The sequence below is a fragment of the Sorex araneus genome, chromosome 1 (assembly GCF_027595985.1).
Source record: "Sorex araneus isolate mSorAra2 chromosome 1, mSorAra2.pri, whole genome shotgun sequence".
Lineage (NCBI taxonomy): Eukaryota > Metazoa > Chordata > Mammalia > Eulipotyphla > Soricidae > Sorex > Sorex araneus.
In genome coordinates, this window is record NC_073302.1 from 444,818,445 (window position 1) to 444,839,517 (window position 21,073).

General features: G+C 39.1%; 1 protein-coding gene across 1 annotated transcript in view; it reads left to right on the forward strand.

The window, feature by feature from the left end:
- The window catches only part of CNTNAP2 (contactin associated protein 2), a 1,529,860-nt gene that overhangs the window by 784,351 nt on the left and 724,436 nt on the right, over positions 1–21,073 (forward strand). Inside the window, exon 12 of the mRNA XM_055129775.1 lies at positions 16,720–16,839. Coding sequence (XP_054985750.1) covers positions 16,720–16,839 — 120 coding nt within the window. The remainder of the gene's footprint in view (positions 1–16,719; positions 16,840–21,073) is intronic.

The window sequence follows — 21,073 nt, forward strand, 5'->3', positions numbered from 1 at the left end:
GAGCAATAGCACAGCGGGTAGGGTGTTTGCCTTGCATGCGGCCGACAGGGGTTCGATTCCTCCGTCCCTCTGGGAGAGCCCAGCAAGCTTCTGAGAGTATCCCGCCCGCACAGCAGAGCCTGGCAAGCATGGCTCTTGATTGGACAAAGTAAATATTAGACAAAACGTCTTGTTAAATGAGAAACAAGTAGTAGTGTAGCTTTTTCCTAACGACTCAGCTGTGTGTTGTATCATCAGCTACTCTCTTGGTGTTCCTCCATATTTTCCCTTCTTTGCCCCCACCGTAAATAGGATAAGTAAACTCAGTGTGAAGGCCACAGAAGCTATCAGCATGAATAATTTACTGCAGCCATTTCCATGTGCTGAGATTAGTGACAGATAGTTCAAGATTCTGAGTTTTTAAAGTAGTATTTCCCTGGCTCTTGATTTGGAATGCTGCTGGCACCGGCCCCTAAAATCAAACTGGGTCATTTGGAAAACTAGTAATTCCACCATTTGTTCCAGAGATGGCTTTCACAAAGCTCTCAAACCACAGAAAGCTTTGTGAATCACACTTAACAATCATAGAAATAGCTGGATGCTTTATTTTTTTCTGCACTGGTGAATTGCTTTCAACACCTGTTCTGATATTCAAAAATTAAAAGTCTGCACATACCCAATGCTCCAATATCAGTAGAAGTTGAAGAAAATCATTGTCCTAAAGTCAATGTCCAAGTTCTATTGTTGTTTCTATTTTAACAAAGAAATATATTAGCTTTGATTCATCAATTAATGTTTTTATTTCCTAATCAGATTGTGTTTTGATATTATTTTAGCATGGGGTAAAGAGCTCTGAATTGGACATTGGTTGGATCACTGTAGCAATGATTTAAATAATGCACAGGTGCAGTAAATACTTGGCAGAGAATTACCCTATTGAAGTATGAACCGTTAACTATGAAGATCCAAGATCATTGGCCCAAATAAAACTTGAATATATTATGCTTTTGATACCTTAGTTGATAAAAGTCATATACAGAAAAGTCATTTAAAAAAGCCAATTTATATAAGTAGTATTGTCTGTCACTATCCTCCCATTGTTCATCGATTTGCTCAAGTGGGAACCAGTAACATCTCCAGTGTGAGACATGTTGTTACTGTTTTTGGCATATCAAATATGCCATGGTTAGCTTGCCAGGCTCTGCAGTGTGGGCGGGATATTCTCCGTAGCTTGCTGGGCTCTCGAGAGGGATGGAGGAATCAAATTGAATCAGCCTCATGCAAGGCAAACGCAATACCCACTGTGCTATCGCTCCAGTTATAAGTATATTTGTAATTTTATATAAAATGTCAATGAAAAGGTGAATAAAAATGATGATACATTTCTCTACTCAATTTATATAAGTGGTGAATTTAAAAAAATGACTCAAAATGGGAATTCTTATTTTTACTTTACATAGGTATAAGTATTATTTCTATAACTAATGCTTACTACTATAAGACTGTGTACTACTTTCCTTAGCATCTTGTGGGGAGTATATTCTGTTTTAATTTGAGGTCACTTTAGTGGTTTAGATATGATATTCCTACTATAGAAAAGAGTATATTTAATTTTTAAGCTTAAAAACTATAGTTTTGGGGGACACATCCAGTGGTTCTCAGGTATTACTCCTGATTCTGTGCTCAGGATCCCTCCTGGCAGTGATCAGGGGACCATATGGTGCCAGAGATAGAACCTGGGTCTGGAACATGCAAAGCAAGCACCTACCCACTGGACTATCTCTTCAGCTCTCAGTACATTATTGCTGATGTTTTATTTTTCTATTAAGTTCTAGAAGCTTTATCTTTTATTCAAAATGACTGATTTGCAAAGGAATTAGCACTTTTTAAAAAGTTTATTTTTATTAAGGAGCTATGATTTACAAAGTTATTGATAGTTGTGTTTCATGCATATTATATTTCAACACGAATCCATCCACCACTGTTCCCATATTCTCTCCCCATCCCAACCCTCACCCCATCCCTACCTGTTAACTTTTTAGGCACATCACAAAATTTCAGTGGTTGAAGCTTAGATCTGATGTCTTTAGTTTTGTGGAGTGTGTTTTGAAGCTATACCACTCACTCATATCACTGGTATAACTGAAGCCCTGAGCCTAGTCACCCATTACTTCTCATTCTCTTCTTCTCTCCTTGATTTCTTTCTTTATCTGTCTTTCTTCTCTCTAAATATTTGGGTCAAAGATGACCTAGGCACCTGCCTTTTATTACAACATATTTCCTCATGCAATATTCTATAAACCACAGATAAGTGAGGTCATCCTGTGTTTGTCTTTCATCTTCTGGCTTACTTCTCTCAACATATCTTCTAGTTCCAACAGTGTAGCAGCAAATTGCATGATTTCATTGTTCCTTGCAGCTGCAAGGAACCATTGTGTGAGTATTCCATTCTGTGAGTCTAGCTAAAAGTTTATCTCTTATTTTTTTTAAGAACCAGCTCCTTGCTTCATTGAATCTTTGAATCACTTTCTTGGTTTTTATGTTGTTGGTTTCTGCTAATTTTTTTATTATTCCTCTTTCTGATACTTTTTGCGTTTGTGCATTCTTTGTTGTTCTTCCTGCAGACTTTTGAGATGTGTGTTTAGGTTGTTGATTTGGGATTTTTCTTCTGTTTAAAACATAGGCCTGCACTGCTGAGAATTTTCCCCTTAGTACAGCTTTTTCTTTTTTTTTAATTGAATCACCTTGAGATAGTTACAAGCTTTCATGTTTGGGTTACAGTCACACAATGGTCAAACATCCATCCCTCCACCAGTGCACATTCCCACCACCAACATCCCCCATATATCTCCCCCTTCCCACCCTTCCCCTGACTCCATGGCAGACAACATTCCCCATACTCTTTCTCTACTTTTGGACATTATGGTTTGCAATACAGATACAGGTCATTATGTTTGGTCCATTATCTACTTTCAGCACACATCCTGACTGATTCCTCCAACCATCATTTTCTTAGTGATCCCTGCACTAAATCTGCCTTCTCTCCTCCACTCATGAGGCAAGCTTCCAACTATGGAGTAATCTTCCTGGCTTTTGTATCTACCATCCTTGCGTGTCAGTCTCATGTTATGTTATTGTATACTCCATAAATGAATGCAGTCCTTCTACGTCTGTCCCTCTCTTTCTGAGTCATTTCATTTAGCATGATACTCTCCATATCTATCCAGTTATAAGCAAATTTCCTGACGTCATCTCTCCTAACAGCTGCATAATATTCCATTGTACAGATTTACCAAAGTATTTTTAGCCAGTTATCGGTTCTAGGGCACTTGGGTTGTTTCCAAACTTTGGCTATTGTGAACAGTGCTGCAAAGAACATATAGGTACAGATGTCATTTCTACTGTGCTTTTTTGCATCCTCAGGATATATTCCCAGAAGTGGTATTGTGGGGTCATATGGAAGCTCAAATTCTAGTTTTTGAAGGACTGTCTATATTATTTTTCAGAAAGCCTGGGCCAGTCAGCATACTCACCAACTGTGAAAGAGTGTCCCTTGTTCCCCACATCCACGCCAGCACTGGTTGCTTTTGTTCTTTTGAATGTGTGCCAGTCTCTGTGGTGTGAGATGATATCTCATAGTTGTTTTGATTTGCATTTCCCTGATAACTAGCGATGTGGACATTTTTTCATGTGCCTTTTGTCCATTTGTATTTCTTTTTTGAGGAAGCTTCTGTTCATTTCTTCTCCCCATTTTTTGATAAGGATGGAGGTTTTATTCTTGTACAATTCTACTAGTGTCTATATATCCTCGATATTAATCCCTTATCAGATGGGTATTGGGTAAATATTCTTTCCCATTTTGTGGAATCTCTCTTATTTTGGTCACTGTATCTTTTGAAGTGCAGAAGCTTCTTAGTTTAATGTAGTCCCAGTTGTTTATGTTTGTTTCCACTTGCTTGGTCAATGGTGTTTCATCCTTAAAGATGTTTTTAGCTTCAATGACATGGAGGGTTCTGCCTAAATTTTCCTCTGTGTGCCTTATGGATTCACATCTGATATTGAAGTCTTTAATCCACTTTGATTTGACTTTTGTGCCTGGCATTAGACATGTCAGAGTTCATTTTTTTGCATGTGGCCATCCAGTTTTCCCAGAACCACTTGTTGAAGAGGCTTTCCTTGTTCCACTTCACGTTTTTTGATCCTTTGTCAAAGAGTAAGTGATCATATATTTGGTAGTCTGTGACAGAATATTCAACTCTGTTTCTTTGGTCTGCAGGTCTGCTTTTAGCCCAATACCATTCTGTTTTAGTTACTACTGCTTTGTAGTACAGTTTGAAGTTAAGGAAGGTGATGCCACCCATCTTCTTTTTCCCAAGGATTGTTTTTGCTGTATCCCATAGATTCTGGTAGCTCATATCTTCACTCTCATTAGTATCAAGGGATCTTTTTATTTATTCCTCAATTTCCTCTTTGATCCAATTATTGTTTAGCAGTGTTTTGTTCAGTTTCCAAATGCTGCAAGTTTCTCCATCTTCTTTCTGTGATTAATTTCTACTTTCATGACACTGTGTTCTGAGAAGTTAAATTGTACAATTTCTGTTTTAAAATTTATGTTTGAATTGTTTCCTAATACGTGATCTCTCCTGGGGATGTTTTGTGTTTATTAGAGAATAATATGTGTTCTTGCTTTGAGAGATTTAGAGCCCTGTATATGTCCCACAATCCCAGTTCTTTCAGCTCCTCACTTAGGGGTCTTGTCTATTTTACTAATATTCTATCTACTTGATGTGTCTAATGAGGTAAGTGGTGTGTTGAAGTCTCCCACTACTATTGTGTTTACTGGTGTATTTCTTTAGGTTTTTGAGCAGAAGTTTTATGAATTTTCCTGAGCCTCCATTTGGTCCATAAATGTTGATGACAGTACTCCTTGATCTATTGCTCACTTGACCAATAAGTAGTATCCATCACTGTCTCTGATTACTTTCTTTATTTTGAATAGAATTTTGTCTGACACAAGTGTGGCTATACCAGCTGTATTTTTTGTTTTCTGTTGGCTTGTATTATTGTTTTCCATCCTTTCACTCTAGGTCTGTTTTAATCCTGAGAGTTCCAGTTTGTTTTCTGTAGGCAGCATAAGGATAAACTTTCTTTCTTGATCCATCTAGTTCCTCTAAGCTTATTTATAGGGAAGTTTAGTCTATTGAATTCAGAGAGTTTTTTGACATAAAGGGTCGTGTGGCCTTGTATATGGTGTGTGTGTGTGTGTGTGAGAGAGAGAGAGAGAGAGAGAGAGAGACAGACAGACAGACAGACAGACAGAGACAGAGAGAGCAAAAGAGGGAGGGAGGAGGGTGGGAGGGAGGGAAGGAGGGAGACATATCCAGTTGTTTGTAAGACTTCATTGTTTTTATAAGTGGCCTTTCAGTAATTCTTTTAGGATTGGATTAGTTGTTGCAAATTCTGCCTGCTATTGATTGTCTGCAAAGGTTCTTATTTTTTCCTCAAGTCTAATGGATAGCTTTGCTGGGTAGTGGACTGTAGGCTAGAAGTTTTTTCAGTCAGTATTTTGAATATGTCATTCCATTCTTTCCTGATTTGCAAGATGACATATGGAAGGTCTGTTGCAATTCTTATGCTGTTTTCTTTATACTTGAGGGCTCCCTTCTCTCTTGCTGCTTTTAATAGTCTCTCTTTGTCTTTTGGTTTTTACCATTGTGATTACTATGCATTTTGATGTTCTTTTGTTTGAGGACTTTTTTTTGGTACTTCTTGGGCCTCTTCAATCTGTGCAGAAGCCTCTCTTGAGATATCAGAAAAGTTCTCAGTTATTATTTATTTGACCAACTGTTCTATTTTCCTCTCCTTCTGGTATTCCTATGATATAAAGATTATTTCTCATGCTATTACCTTTTAAGAATCTTAAATTTTCTTCTATTTGTTTACTTTTCTTTTTTCACTTCGTTTTTGGTGGTGGTTAGTATTTTTTCTTCAGTATCATGAATGTGGTCGTTGTCTGCACATTGAATTTTGTTGCTGTGACATGCTATTGTGTGTTTTAACTCCTTCAATCCCAGTTGTATGAACTCTTCGATGCCCTGGATTAGTTCATCTTTAAATCAATCGAATTTTTCTTCCAATGATTGTTTTAGTACCATGGCCATTGTATGGATCATTGATTTGAATTCCCCAACAATGAGGCTTGAGAATTTATTTGAGCACTGTGATTTTCAGGACTTCTGTCTCTATTAGCCTGAGCAGGTGAAATATTTTGTTTCACCATTGTTCCTAAAGATTTGTGGCCAAGATATCTGAGGTCCTATATAATTTGTAATTTTTTAGCAATCAATACTTGTTATAAACTATTATTATAAAAAATATCTGTGCTCTTGGGATGTTACTTCTCTGGTCATGCAGTTCAGTTTCTAGAATATCAGTTTGTGTAGAAGAGTTAAAATTGACGTATCTGAGGAACTATATAAGACCCAGGTGCCTGGAAGTTGGTGAAGATGGAGATATGGTGTCGGTCCATGTTGTTTGGGGTTTGAGGAGGCTGTGGGAGGGACTTCCTGTGGACCCAGGAAGTGGTTGCAAACGGTGCAGAAATCACGAGGCAGGATGAGGGCTGGCACCCTTGACACAGCTGAGTCAAAATGAACACTTCTAATTAGAGTCAGATTTTACTTTTTGTTAAACTGAACTCTGGCTAAGAACCATTGGAGAATGTTCTCGTTCCAATTTTTTCTCTTTAACACATACACACAGATATAAATCAGGAAAATATACTCTGCTTTCAAGAGACTTTTTCTCGGCAGACACTCTATCTCATTAGTCAAGATATTCTCAACAGGAAGAAGTTGAGATCATGAAATTATTTTTATCAGGCAGCATCATTTACAAGGAGGAACTCTGCAGCCAGAATGTCTGTGTTCCAATTGTGGCTCCTCCTTTTGCTGATGAGCAGACTTTCTGTTGGTTTTGTTTGTTTGGGCCATAAACAGCACTTCTGGCTCTGTGCTCAAGCTGAGCCAGGAAGGTGAATCAGCCACATGCAAGGCAAACATCGTACCTGCTATTCTCTCTTTGTGTCTGTCTATCTATCTATCTATCTATCTATCTATCTATCTATCTATCTATCTATCTATCTATCTATCTCGCTTGCTCGCTCGCTCTTGCTCTCGCTCTCTGGCTCACTCTCTCTTTCTCTCTTGCTTTCTCTCCCTCCCTCCCTTCCTCCCTTTCTCCCTTTCTCCCCTCCCTCCCTCCCTCCCTCCCTCAGTCTCTCTCCCTCTCCCTCCTACCTCTCTGTCTCTTTCTACCTCCCTTTCTCTCTCTCCCTCCCTCTCTTTCTTCTCTGTCTTTATCTCTGTCTCAATCTTGGTCTCTGTTTGTCTGTCTGTCTATCTGCCCCTCTCTCTCTCTCTCTCTCTCTCTCTCTCTCTCTCTCTCTCTCTCTCTCTCTCTCTCCTGGGTGAACAATCTTAAACAAATGGACTAATCCATCAGTAGACACCAAGCACTGAACCCAAGTCCTCAGAGAATAACTTTGTAGGCCAGGAGAAAGCAATGACTGTGCAGAAGCAATCCCAGGATCCCCATAAAGCAGGCAAGTGAAGGGTTTCAAAACTTGGAGAACTGTTATTAGTCCAGCAGGCAGATGACTGAGAGTGACTGATTTTACTGAAATCAGTAGTAGCCAGCATGGACATCTTGAAAAGGAGACAGGAATGATGACGTTCTAACTTGAGATCATAGCAGGTGGGAGTTGTAGAGGAGCAGAAGATTGAATGAGTATCATGTGGCAAGCCCAGATCTTTGAGATCTTTAACATAATGATGGCTACTTCCAAAGAAAGTAATAGTGCATCCAGTGGTTAGAGACCAGTGGTCAGGGCTAATGCCGTGCTTACAGAAACAGGCGAAAAAGAGAAAAGGACAAACTGAGAAAGTTGAACTAGTCAAGCAAATGGCACCACCCCAGTGTCAGTGTGCTGCTCTGGTGCATTAGCATGCAGGAACCACACCAGGACCGTGCCAGGAGGAGGTGAAATAGCATACGAAACAAAGGCAGAACAAAGAACAATCAACAATGGAGTACAGCCATGAGGATGATCAGGGCCCCCATGAGGGTGCTTACTGGGCTCAAAGATGAATACGAATAAGAGTAATAACAATAACAGGTTATTTTTAGTTCTATCCCTGGGAATTGCTTTTATGTTGTTATTCTCACCTTGGGTATTGTCCCTGACCCACAACTTAAACTTCCCACCAAGAGCCTGATGAAGGTGGGGCAAGAGTGTGTCCTGACTTATTTTTTCTGCACAGAAGCATCCTTCTCCCTCCACTTCCCTGCATGCTCCTTTGCTTCCTTTAAGACTAAGCTTATGGGAATATTGGTGGATGGAAGTCGATACTGGTAGATGGATTTGCATTGGAACATTATATCCCTGAAGCTCAACTATGAATAACGTTGTTAATAGTGGTGCCTTGATTTTAAGAAGACTCACCTTAGAGTGATTTCACAGATGAAGCCTTATGTGACTATCCTAAGTTAAGTTATCCAACCCTTATCAAGTCCACTTTGTCTTTATTTCTTCTAACACTCATAAATACATGATACTGATATTTCTGTATGTCGCCCAGATTGAGGAAGATTTCAGTGTCCTCAGAGAGGAAGGGGGGATGCAGCAGATCAATAACTACCTAGGCCAACTCAACAAGATCTGAGCAAGTGACAAGTCAGATTGCTAACCTGCACTGTAGAAACCTATTGCAGTTAAGATGACTGAATTTGTGGCGTTCCCATTCTGGTTTTATGGGATGGAGGTGGGAGTGGGGGTGGGGCGGGTAGGCTTTCCCTCCTTCTAGACTTCTAAAGGCAGTAATAAGGGTAATACAGATAAAACATTTTTAAGGCTGAGTTCTGAAAAAAATCACAGTTTGATGTTCTGTTGAATGAAGGTAAAGACCATCAAGAATGATTATTTATATCACTGTGGATTATGAAACTGATGATGATGAAAACGCAATGAGTGTAGTTTTGTGACTAGCTTTGTAAAGGTCTGGATTACAGCGTTCCTTCAAGTATGGCATTGGAACCAATGTACAGAATGAAGGGCCAAGTAAAAGGCAAAAATGGATGGCTGCAGGGAAAAGAAAATAGAAATTAGATACTAAGTAAGTAGAGGTATGTGTAGAGGTATTTATTCTATTTAAATATTAAATATAGCTATACACCAAAATAAAGGTTAATTTTATTCAGACTTTCAATAAAGCTAAAGAGTAAACTCACAGTGAAAGAATTGTGAGCTATTATTTTATTATCAGAAAATCAAAGTGTTCTCTTTTTTTTTTCCTTTTAAATTATACCTTCCCCTTGAGATTTGGACAGGTGAAATCCCATTAGAAGACTCTAATGAATAGCATCTCATACAAAAATTACTTTTATGGGAAGATCATGACATCATATTAGCATGCAGGATATGCTTTTAAGCCCAAGCTCTCTCGAGCAGCACGGCTTGCTGTGTGCCAATGAGACAACAGTTCTCGGGGGAAACACCATAGTTTACTTGGGGCATTTAATCAAGCTTAAAAAGCGACCCAAAGTGACAAAGAACATAGAAGGTCAATAATCACGTGTTAATGAAGACCTGGGTATTGTGAAGCTTACATGGTACTAATTAAAAATAATTGCAGGGTCGTAGAATTGGGGCATCTTTGGGGTCAAGGTCTCAAAGTCACCACCAGTGCTTTCCTAGATTTTCACCTTGGCTGTGCAAAATCCCAATAGTTGTCTTAACAGTGAGATAGTCCAGGGAAACTAGTTTTCTCCATGCAATGTGGTAGATTCTGATTGAACTCGGAAACTCAATTATTTCATTTCAGATGAGAAGCATCTCTTTAAAGAAACTTGCTTTCCATCGATGGGTTACTGGCAGAAGATGGCGTGGTGACTAAAAAGAGATCAGAATAAGGAAGGCCCCAGAAACCTTTCTGATCTAAACATCACCAATTAATATTTTAATTGGCAGAGGACCAAGAATGATTATTTTGCATTTTCTGGTACATGGACTGGAGCAATAGCACAGTGGGTAGGGTGTTTGCCTTGAATGTGGCCAACCCAGGTTCTATTCCTTCGTCCCTCTCGGAGAGACTGGCAAGCTACCGACAGTATCCTGCCTGCATGGCAGAGCCTCACAAGCTACCCGTGGTGTATTCGATATGCCAAAACCAGTAACCACAAGTCTCACAATGGAGACGTTACTGATGCCTGCTCGAGCAAATCGATGAACAAAGGGGATGACAGTGTTACAGTGGTGGTACATGAAGCTTCTCATAGGTTCTGCACTCACTCTCACCATCTTGAAGAAATGCTTTCTCTTTCAGCCTTGTAGACCTGCTATACTTTTTTCTTTCAAACCTTTTGCTTTTTTCTCTTCCAATGATTTGTCAATTGCTCAGAGACCTCGTGTCACTCCTGCACCTGAACAGAACTACCAATTACCCATTATATCCTTCAGGACAGAGATAGGGGTGGGGCAGGCACACCTTTTGTTTAATGTTCTGTGATGATCACAGATTTTTAAGGCTACACAAAACTTTTATGTCCAGTGCAAACTTGACTCTAGTCTTCTCCCGGGATTAGTCTGCCTAATCTGCTTTATGGTTGATCAACAATAGTGAGAGGACATCAGGTGCATAATACAATCTTCACTTGAAATGAAGCAATCATATAATTTGTACATAATTTGAATAAGCAGAATATTACCCGTTTCCTAACGACACTATATCCTTAGTCTTGGGCCTATGAACAAGTCATATAACACAAGGGACCGTGTGATGGACCGTTTGGACAGATGGTTATCTTGGATTATCTGAGTGGGACTAATGTAACTAGAGGACTTCTTAAAATCCCCCCCCAAAAGTCTCGCCACAGAGCAGAGGATCTGAGTGATGGAGGGTAAAAGAGCCTTGACAAGTCATGAGAGAAGATGGAGAAAGGAACCACAAGAAAGTCAGGAAAGTAGGAGCAGGTAAGCATCAGGGAAAGACAGAAATGCAAAGTCTCTCCTAGATTTTTCCAGAGGAACTCAGCCCTACTAACACCTTCCTTGAATTTAGTCCATTGAATTTAACCCAGTGGAAATCGGCCCTCTGCAAATTTCTGACATCCAGAATTCTAAAATAATAAATTGGAGCTGTTTAATCCACTAAGTATTTGGTCCCGTGGTACAACAGCCAGAGGAAACAATCTGATGTTTCGTGCTTGTTGTTGTCCATTGTATTGTGCGTGAAATTACCCAGAAAACATCCATTGCTTAAGAAAACTGGGAGGGAGATTTAGGCTTTTTCACCTTCTGAATTTTGACATGCTCTGAACCTCTGTCTGCTAGATTCAAGAGTCAAATTCTGACATCTGAGATTTATTCAAGAATCACTTGTATCACTGTCATCCCTTTGATCTTTGATTTGCTCGAGTAGGTGCCAGTGACGTCTCCATTTGTCTTTGTCGCATGCTAGTGTAGCCCAGTGATATCTGCTCGCTCCAGGAACAGGAAGAGCCTCAAACCTTCATTCAGGGTTTTGACAAAGAAGTCTGACTATCTTGTTGGTGGGCGGCCATGAGATCTTTTGACTTCCCATGGAGGAATTCAAGAATATATAAAGTAATATGAGAACTTTTATTTTTTTTAAGTAAAAGTGACAGCACCAATAATTACCTTCCAATAAATCAATGAACTTGATGAGTCTATGTATTTTTTTTTCTATCAGCCCATTATCTTTCTGTTTATCAACTGTCTACCAGAAAAGCTCCGTTACTGATGTCCGGGCTCCATTCTTTCTCTTTCTTCACCAGATGCTGCTTTGGGTTCACATGTTCCCTTTTCAACTCCAGCCCCATGTGCAATGTGACTCGAACTGGACCCACACTGGGGAGAAGTTAACTGCCTGCAACATGCAGGATAATACTCCAGCTTCAAAAAAATTCAAAGTTTGCTCTCTGCTTTGAATTTTTGATATGCTTTGAATTTAGAGATGCTCATTTAGTTTACAAAGTGTTTGGTTTGATCGAGTCTTCAGCACGGTACAGGTGATACCATTTTCTTCATTTTATTTGAGATAACTAAAGTTAAAGAGAGTCTCCAGGGAGATGGGGAAAGAAGAGATTTGAATGAAAGCTTCTTAATTCCCTTAGCGTATATAAAATTAGTTCAGTTTGACTATAACACAGCCATCACTGCCATTGGCCTCAGTACCGTTACTCCAGATAAGGATTTTACAAGAATATTTTTAGGGATAACATAAATCTTTTGTTTTATAAGGCACTAGAGTACATAAAATATTTTTAAATCATCCATAGTCTGACTATTCTGTTCATCACTATTACTGCTTAGGTATATTTCCAAGTAATTTTCTGTGCATCTACCTGAGTTTATTTTGACTTCATCTTTACCCTACTTTTATTATTTTGAGTGAAATAAGATGTGGTCTTTTCTTATTCTATTTAAAATTCTCTTGATTGCTTTCCATTGGCCTACTTTTCCTATTTATTTTTAAATAAATATAAAGAAGTAATCCTTCCTGCTTGAGTCACCATTATTTATTTTTTAAAATTTTTCATTAGTGAATCACCCTGAGTTATGGTTACAGATTTACATATTTTCGTGCTTGTGTTTCAGTCATACAATGTTGAGTACCCATCCCTCCACCAGTGCCCATTCTGCACCACCAATGATCCCAGTATCCCTCCCACCCCCCTACACCATCCCCCCAACCCCACCCCGTCTCTGTGGCAGGGCATTCCCTTTTATTCTCTCTCTCCTTTCGGGTGTTGTGGTTTGCAATAGTGGTATTGGGTGGCCATCGTGTTCGACTATAGTCTACTTTCAGCATGCATCTCTCATCCCAAGTGGGTCCTCCAACCACACTTTACTTGGTGTTCCCTTCTCTATCTGAGCTGCCTTTTCCCCCAGCATGTGAGGCCAGCTTCCAAGCTGTGGACTAAACCTCCTAGTACTTATCTCTACTATTCTTGGGTGTTAGTCTCCCATTCTGTTATTTTACATTCCACAGATGAGTGCAATCCTTCTATGTCTGTCTCTCTCTTTCTGTTGAGTCACCATTTCTTTTGTCAGACAGGAGCCTCCTTTTCTAACTGCACTAGGACTACAGTAGTGGCATAAAGATGGTTTAAAATGACTAATTCTTGGGGCTGGACCAATAGTATAGTGGGTAGGGTTTTTTCCTTGCATGTGAATGATCTGGATTTGATTTCCTATACCCTATAGGGTCTCCCAAGCCCACCAGGACTGATTCCTGAGTGTAGAACCAGAAGTAAACCCTGAGTACCACCAGATGTGACCCCCAAACAAACAAACAAAAAATTTGCTAAATTTCAACTGAACCACAACATTCTTTGACTTAAGGTCTAGTAATTACTAGTTTTACAATCTCCAGGTGGGCTGGAGCAATAGCGCAGCAGGTAGGACATTTACCTTGCATGCAGCCAATCCGGGTTGGATTTCTCCACCCCTCTCAGAGAGCCCGGAAAGCTACCGAGAGTATCTCACCCACGTGGCAGAGCTTGGCAAACTACCCGTGGCATACTCGATATGCCAAAAACAGTGACAAGTCTCACAATGGAGACTTTACTGGTGCCCGCTCAAGCAAATCGATGATCAACGGGATGACAGTGACAGTGACAATCTCCAAGTGATTATCATACATCATAAGGTTTGGACGCACACCTTTTCTTTTGTTGATTTTCTCTTTTATTTACAAGTCAGAGGAAACCAGTCAGCCTCGGCAGGTTAAAGACACACTGTGAAGGAATAGAGCAGAAGTTCTTAAGGACACAAATTGCCTCACCCGTGTGCCTTCATCACCTAGAATCAGTTACTTCGAATAAAGTATGCAGTCCCCTTTAATATTCTACATGCCTACTTAGAAAATCATTAGTTATTTATACTTAACATCATCCTAGCATTATTCTTTTATATGCATACGCTTCTTCCGGTTATCCAACCAGTCATTTATCAAAATCAGAATAGGAAGGAGAATAGGTACAGGTTAAGTTTTCATAAATGAAAGCTTGTCTTAAACATTTATCATGTTAGATTAAATGGAATAGAAAAGAAAGACACCTTTACACAATAGACCCTACCCTCATGGTAATTCAGAGTCTTGAAAATAAAATATAGGAAAGACCACCAAATCCTACACCAATTATAATTCTAGTATGTGAAATAAGAAAGCAATGTTCTGGGCCATAACAGAGACAGAAGTTGAGTAGGGAGTCTCCTTAAGGAAGAAAATGATGGGCTGGAGTGATAGGAGAACACGAAGAGTGTTTTGCTTTTCGAGCAGCAGACACATGTTTGTTCCCCAGCACACATAGAGTCCCCAACCTCCACCACGAGTGACCCCTGGGAGCAGAACCAGGACTACTCCCTGAGCACAGCCAGGTGTACCCTACTCACCACCCCAATAAAGGAACAATGAATGGAAAAGAAGTAGTGATAATTACATTAATTAAAAAATTCTATTTATTGAAACCTTACCAAGGGCCAGGCATGCTTGCAGTGTTGTCATTGAGTATTTCCTCAAATTCTCATAGAACAATGAAAATATATGTAGGTGATTATGAGACATATTCTCTCTACAACATTACATAAGGTTAGACACATTGATAATGTTAGATGCATACTTCGTGGAGCTAAAATTTGAATGCAAGTTTGTTTGATTGTAGAAACCCTACTTCTTTCTACTTCTATCATTACCATAAATTCTAGTTGAGAAGTTTTGTAGGTTGATAAAGAGACTTTTCATATTATTTCAGATAAAAGCTACTTTAGAGGTCTGTAGACTTAGTATGGATTATGGAAATTGCCTTGCATGAGGCTGACATTGATTTGATCCCCCGTGCTGATATAGCCCCCAGCACCACCAGGAGTGATCTCTGAGTACTGAGCTGGAGTAAGCCCTGAACACTTGTGAATGTAGCCCCCAGAACAAATCCTGCAAAGGCCTACCATGAATTGAGCAAGCTCCTGTGTCAAATCAGAGTGCAAGTTTTCTGGGGCTGAAGCAATACAGCAGTATTTGCCTTGCACACGGCCGACCTGGGTTCAGTTCCCAGCATCCCATATGGTCCCTCAAGCACTGCCAGGAGTAACTCTTGAGTGCAGACCCAGGAGTAACCCCTGAACATTGCTGGGCCTGACCAAAAAAGAAAAAAAAGATTTATGCTGACAAATTGTTAAATCCAAGTAAGATATCTTAAGATTTTGGAAGGTCTTATATATTTTAATGATGTTCTGGAATACAGTATCTTAGACACTGAAGAACTATTTCACATTTCGAACACAATGAAGGTAATATTTAGAAATACACGGTATACTAACATTGCATAAAAAGTAGGATTTGGTGGAATATAAATAGGTTGTTAGGTATCAACACAACTGATTCATAGTGTAATTATTATAAACTAGATACCTGGTAAGAAAAATAACAGGTGTGGTCAAAGAGAATGATTACTTATTATGTATTAGACAGGGTAAGTGAAAAGGTTTAGTGATAAATTAACTATAAATTAAATTAATTAGAAGATAAGAATTGAATGAAAAGATATGATTTATTTTAATCCGTACAATCACATACAAAGTAATATAGAGAGAAGTTATTAAAATCAGGGAAATAATTAATTTTTTAGGTATTGTGAGTTTATCTCAATCTGAACTTCCTTTCTTCATTTATGGCTCCAACTACCTGGTCTTTGTGACCTGCTTGTTTAAAGACTGGCCTTATCGTTTTCATATTACTTATCCTTACACTCCTGTATAACACTGGTCATCTTTCAACTGGCCTATGGCAATAATGATCCAAATTTCCTTCTCTACCTCTTACCTAAGATTTATTGTTTTGCTATAAGGGGTTGATTTTTGTTATGTTACTTTTGGTCTCGTTTTCCTTTCATAGAGCTAGGGCACCTTACTACCTAAAGTTTAAAAATTCTTTTTCACTACCTTTTATTGCACTATTTTCCATGAAATGTCTATTTCATACTGTTAAATGCAGGTATGGCCTGTGCTAGAAAGGCAAATGTGCAAGGAACATGGTAAACAAAGGAAAAAAATGGAAAATAACTTGCAACTTAATCGCATAAGTGTCAGTTTTCTACTCAAACTTACGGAATTTACTGTGATTAAAGTTTATCTAATGAATAAAATGATTTAGGGCCTTCCTTTCTTTATTCTCAAATACAGAGTAGAAATCAAATGCTATTTGTGGAAACTTATACAAACTATGAACACAATACCTGTTGCAGATAGGAATGGGAGAGAAAGATTGATTTTCTGCCATTTCTTATTTGTAAGCCCAACGAAATAGCTGAGCCTCTAATATTTATCACTTTTAAAAATAAAGCCTCTTACAGTAAGGAGATGAGACCCATAGATAGCTATAAATTTAAATGTTTTCATGATCATGAGCTCTAATAGAACAAACATATTTACTTACCTGTTATCTTTGCCCTTTTCCCAACCCTAAGGTTATAGCTTGAACTTTCTCTTTGTTAGATGAGTAAGAACCAAGTGATGGATGTCAATGCTGAGAAAAAGAAGACTCTTTCTAATAAGTAGATTCACTCCCAGCAGGGGTTCGTCAGAACTGGCTATATTTTGGGGGCATTTGTCTGGGGATCCATTTGTCTTATGCTGAGCTTTTGTGGGATATTCCATTTCAGCTATCTATGAACCTTCCTGTGAAGCTTACAAGCACCTCGGCCAGACATCAAATTACTACTGGATAGATCCTGATGGCAGCGGACCACTGGGACCTCTGAAAGTCTACTGCAACATGACAGGTAACGATGTTCCATTCATGTTTCATGAAGATTGCTTCTCAATGTGTTCAGACTAATAGCTCCACTGAAATGTGTTTCTTCTGCTCTCTATTCTTCTTCTTCTTCCTTTTTTTTTGCTATTTAGGTCATACCCAGCAATGCACAGGGGTTACTCCTGGTTCTGCACTCAGGAATTACTCATGGCAGTGCTTGGGGGACCATATGGGATGCTGATAATTGACCCGGGTTGGCTGTGTGCAAGGCAAATGCTCTATCTGCTGTGCTATTACTCCAGCCCCTCTGCTCTATATTCTTATCACCACATGTAATCAAACTAAATATTGCCAGATTTGTTAAGGGGGAATGGTGAAGTGTATCACTAAAGCAAGAAAACATCGACCAGTTGTAATTTTGAAAAGTCTGTCTTTCAACTCGAACCATTAATTGGAATTTCTGAAAAAAAAAATGAAGTAGAAAAAGCCCATGAATTAAAATTGTGCAGTTCAAGTGCACAGCATGAACTGTTATGAGGTGGTCTTCACAAGTAACCTAGTTGAAGTTTTGTTTCACGATTCAATCTTCTCTTTCATTGTTTGGGGAAGATAAGATGCTCCCAATTTTTCTGCTTCCCTTAGACAGTTGGGATCTTTGTGAACACTGAAATACCATTCTAGAAATAGCAAAATTCACATGTAGCTTACCTCCAATTGCTGTGGGGTTTTCTACTTGGGAAGAGAACCTAATTTTTTTAGGGCTATGAAATGAAATTGTGAGTTCTTACAAACTCCTATGATAGTGTGTAAGAATTAGTTTCTATGATAACAACAGATTGTCTCTTAGATGGTAACAGTTGGAAGTATCTCACCATCCCAAAACATGGAGGGGATACAAGGCAAGCGCTATTTGTTGGCTTATAGAAAACCTCAGTTTTCCCCCTGCCCTGATTCTGCAAGGTTAAGATGATGTTGATAAGGATGATGCGATGGTATTGAAATTTGTGGGATGAGAACTGTTCACCGTGTGCTAGACTTCCTGATAAAGTCTTTATTCAGACCACCTAGCTTTGTACAAGCAGATGTGTCTTAAATCTTGGGCACCTTATTAGTTTTATCAAATTCAATAAACTTCAACATCTTTATCTATGAAATGGATTCATAATAACTCTTACCGTATTATGTGAATGAAATAAAATAATTCACATATGGTTTGTATCCTGTCCCTTAACTAATAATAAACTTTCAATAAAGGTCACCAGGAATATGGATTTTTATGAATTATAAAGTTAAATAATTTTGGACAAGTTTCATACTCAAATATATTTGAAGCCATTTGTTCTAAAATAGGATTCACCTTTGGAATCATTTATATTTTCTTCCTTCTTTCCTTCCTTCCTTCCTTCCTTCCTTCCTTCCTTCCTTCCTTCCTTCCTCCCTCCCTCCCTCTCTTCCTCCTTCCCTCCCTCCCTTCCTCCCTTCCTTCCTTCCTCCCTCACTCTCTCCCTCCCTCCCTCCCTTCCTTCCTTCCTTCCTTCCTTCCTTCCTTCCTTCCTTCCTTCCTTCCTTCCTTCCTTCCTTCCTTCCTTCCTTCCTTCTTTCCCTCATCCTGCCATTCTTCATTTTATTTCTTCCTTTGTTTCTTTTTCATACAAACTTATTGGCCCCATCATGTAGACTTTGGTTTTATATCTGAATTAGAAACAGGGTTATGTGTGTAGAGTAGAAAGCCTTAACCAATATGTTGAAAGAGCCTGGGGGAAAAAAAAACTTCTATCAACATCAGGAAGCCAGGTATGGAACAGTCCAGTGAGATGAGAGCTGCCTGAATTTCAACCCTTGCCATCAATTCTAAGTGTGCCCAGAAAAGGAACTCACAGAAAATTTTTTCTAGGACTCCACCAATGGTTTTATCAGTTGGTATACTCAGAAATTTTCTATTTCACATGCATTCTTTTGTAGTGGTCCGTGTGTGTGTGTGTGTGTGTGTGTGTGTGTGTGTGTGTGTGTGTGTAGAGGAGTGCACATGCTCAGCTGTACTTAGGAATTACTCTTGCTCTATACTCAGGGATCATTCATGGAAGTACCCAGGGATCATAATGTTTTGCTTGGGATCAAATCAGGATCAGTCACATGCAAAGCAAGTGCCTAAACTCATGTGCTATTAACTCAGCCTTTACTTTCATTTTAATTTTACATGAACTAAAATGAGTTTCCTGGCCACATGGGAGAGCCTCGCAAACTCCCCATGGTGTATTCAAAGGCCAAAACCAGTAACAAGCTGGGTCTCCTTCCCCTGAAAGACCCTGAAAGAGCCTCCAATGTAGCATCATTGGGAAGGACAAGTAGAGAGAGGCTTCTAAAATCTCAGGGCTAGGACGAATGGAGACGTTACTGAGACTGCTCGAGAAATTCAACGATCAACGGGATGATGATGATGATGATGATGATGATGATGATGATGATGATGATGATGATGATGATGAACTAAAATAGAATATGTTAAAATTTCATTTAATAGAGAACAGTCCTGACTTTGGGATATATATATATACACATATATATATATGTATATATATATAGCATTGTTGCACTGTCATCCTATTGCTCATTGATTGCTTGAGTGGGCACCAGTAATGTCTTCATTATGAGACTTATTGTTACTGTTTTTGGCATATTGAATACACCATGGGTAGCTTGCCAGGCTTTGCTGTGTGAGCCGGATAATCTCGGTAACTTGCCAGGCTCTCCGAGAGGGACAGAGGAATGGAACCCGGGTTGATCACGTTTGCAAGGCCCTACCAGCTGTGCTGTCGTTCCAATCCATGGTACATATAATATAATTAAATTCAGTTATTAACTTCAAGGAAAGTCAGGGCATCCTCCCCAACTTTGGACAATTAAGAACTTACTCTCCTGTATGTATTTCAAGGAGAAAATGAAACAAAATCATAAGATATAGAGTCCTTATGTGGTGAACACACACACAAAAACTGGAGGAAAGATGAGCTTCCTGTGAACTGAAGTCTTTTTTCAGTAACACAAATCTCATCTTTTTCAACATCTCCTTTAAACGGTATGACTGTAGTTTAGTTGGATTCAGGCCGAGCAGTGAAGGGCAGAGTACAATTTTCTCCAGTTTCTTTTCTTATTCAATACAATTCTGCACATCAGTGGCACCCCAGAGGCCAGCAGTCACTCTGGGGCCTTTGCTAGCCAAATCCTTGCTTCATCTAAAAGAACAGGAACTGGACATCAAAAGAAAGCACGGGAGCACAGGGCGTGGCTCAGGCTGTCAAGATTTCAAGAGACAATGTGAAGAGGAAGGCAGGTCGACCTCAATGGTGTGTGAGGTCTCGATAGTTCATTGTCTCATGAGAAATACAGTGTCACTGTATATTTCTATTGAGTGACAAAGCTGTCCCACTTCTCAGGTACCCAAATGTAAGTAGATGTGATTATTGTTGGGTATAAAACACATTTTAAAAATGTGAATAAGACATATTTGGGGAAGAAGCAATGTCTTATCAATAATCCACCTCTTTCCTTTATCTCCAATAAAACAGTGACATGGGAGAGAGTTTATTTATCTAGGCAAGTGAAGCATCCTTACTGAAGACCCTTCTTACTTGTGAAAGAGGGACCTCAATGAATTGCTAATGTAAATTTAACTCAAAAGTAAAAATCACTCTGTTGAGAATCACTTCTTATTTACATATATCCTTTCCCAGTATGCACTTTAAATTCACTATTAATCTTATAAAATAAGCAAAACTGAACTCTTTAGGATAGGTGTCAAGGGAACCCCAGTAAAATCCAGGATGTCATGAGACATGTACCTAGAAGTCATGATTCCTCTGTTCAAGGAAAAGCCATTTAAAACAAGTGTAGCTAAGAGGCCAGAGAGATAGTGCAGTTTGTAGGGCCTTGCAACCTACCAACCTGGGTTCAATTCTTCACACCCTACCTGGTCCCCTGAGCACCACCAGAAGTGATTCCTGAGTGCAGAGTCAAGAGTAAGCTCTGAGTCAAGTGTGGCCCAAAATCAAAAACAAAAACGAAAAAGTTTAAATGAGATCCAGAGTATAGCTGCATAATATGAAAATGTTATATTTCAAATGAAAATGAGGCATCACATCAAGAAGTAGGAAATTTTGAACTAAAAAAAAAAAGAATTCAAGCATTTATTCAGTGCAGTCAACAAAATGACAGAGATGTTGAAATTACCTGACAATTATTTTAAAGCAGCCATGATAAAAACG